The sequence below is a fragment of the Carlito syrichta genome, unplaced genomic scaffold (assembly GCF_000164805.1).
Source record: "Carlito syrichta isolate Samal-C Ts95f unplaced genomic scaffold, Tarsius_syrichta-2.0.1 Scaffold143184, whole genome shotgun sequence".
NCBI classification, from domain to species: Eukaryota; Metazoa; Chordata; class Mammalia; order Primates; family Tarsiidae; genus Carlito; species Carlito syrichta.
In genome coordinates, this window is record NW_007087280.1 from 44,538 (window position 1) to 46,055 (window position 1,518).

Consider the following 1,518-nt stretch of genomic DNA (forward strand, 5'->3'; position numbering starts at 1 on the left):
TGGTTCCTTGAGTGGTTTGTGCCCCTGAAGTCTGGGGCATCCCAGGGTGGGGTCCTATCGCAGTAAAGCCGGTTTGACCAATGGGAGGAAGAGCGTGGTGGGGCTAGCCGAGGGACCTACGAGGGAGGAAGGGCGGCTGGAGCCCCCCTGGAGTCCTCTGGACCCCAGGTTCCAGAGTCTAGGGTGTGCACTGCACAACTCCAGGAGGTGCCATTTGCTCAGACATTGACATTGATGCAATTGTGCAAGAAGGTGGCTTTGGGACACTAGTGAGGAGTGAGCCGAGTAGATGAGAGTGAGAGGAGGCCAGGCCACCAGGGTGGGGGCCCTGGGCCATCCTGGCCTGGCTGGGGGCTGGGCACAGTCAGCGAGGTGGACAGGGCGACCAAGCGAGCCATACCATGCAGGAGGAGACGCCGCTGGCCCCAGCACAGACCATCACGTCGGTGATCTTGCTTCCCCAGAACTTCTTGCAGTCGGCATTGGACAGGAGGGGCAGGGCCGCCTGCTGCAGCTTGTCGGGGGTCTTGAGGGCTGCAGGACAGGAGAGGACAAGTCAGGGCCCTTGGCCCACCTGGCCCACCTCCGTAGAGAGACCTGGGTCCCTAACACCCAGCCCTCCTCTGTGCCATCTTCCTCTTGGCCATGATCGTGGTGATGGAAATGTCTCTAGATCCCCTAAAGTGTCAGGGACGCGGCCACTTCACATGATACCCCAGGCAGGAGAACGAGGCTCCCTCCCATTGGAGGAAGGTCCAGGCTGGACCCGGCGTTATCCACTCCTTGCACCTCATCTGGGGGGCGCTTCAGATACATGCTGTTCAAGGACATCATCAGTGGGCCTGAGTTTTTTTCACGTTTGCGGTATATATATATATTTTTGAGTTGGAGTCTCACTCTGTTGCCCAGGCTGGAGTGCAGGATCACAATCATGGCTCACTGCAGCCTCAACCTTTGGGTTTAGTTGATCCTTTTCCCACCTCAGCCTCCCAAATAGCTGAGACTACAGGTGTGTACCACCATGCCTGGCAATTTTTTTTTTTTTTTAATAGAGATGGGGTTTTGTTATGTTGCCCAGGCAGGCTGGTGTTGAACTCCTGGGCTCAAGCAATCCTCCCGCCTCAGCCTCCCAAAGTGCTGGGGTTACAGGCATGAACGACTGCACTCAGACAGGAGGATTTCAATACGGAAACAGGCAAATCTATGACTGTCGGAATTTAGACCAAAACATGAAGGGCCTCGGGGTCACCCGGAGACGCCGCCTGACACCAGGGGCAGCCCCGCCCCGGACGCCGGCGCTCTCACCGTTGTACTTGGTCTTGCCCCAGCCCGTGGTGGCGCACAGCGTGCCCGCGGGGAAGTCGTCGTCGGCGCTGGGCAGGCACACGGCGGACACGGTCTGGGAGAACTGGGCGGGCGTGGCCAGCTTCAGCAGGGTGATGTCGTTGCGCACGGTGAGCATGCTGAACTTGGGGTTCTTGAAGACCTGCGGGCGGCCAGAGCGGGCTGAGGCCTGGG

At 59.2% G+C, this 1,518-nt stretch overlaps 1 protein-coding gene across 1 annotated transcript in view; it reads right to left on the bottom strand.

Moving 5' to 3' along the window:
- Window positions 1-1,518, bottom strand: part of LOC103251607 (chymotrypsinogen B2-like) — a 3,367-nt gene that overhangs the window by 608 nt on the left and 1,241 nt on the right. Inside the window, exons 3-4 of the mRNA XM_008050194.2 lie at window positions 1,306-1,513; window positions 401-534 (exon numbers count right to left, since the gene is read on the bottom strand). Of these exons, the coding sequence (XP_008048385.1) occupies window positions 401-534; window positions 1,306-1,513 (342 nt within the window). The remainder of the gene's footprint in view (window positions 1-400; window positions 535-1,305; window positions 1,514-1,518) is intronic.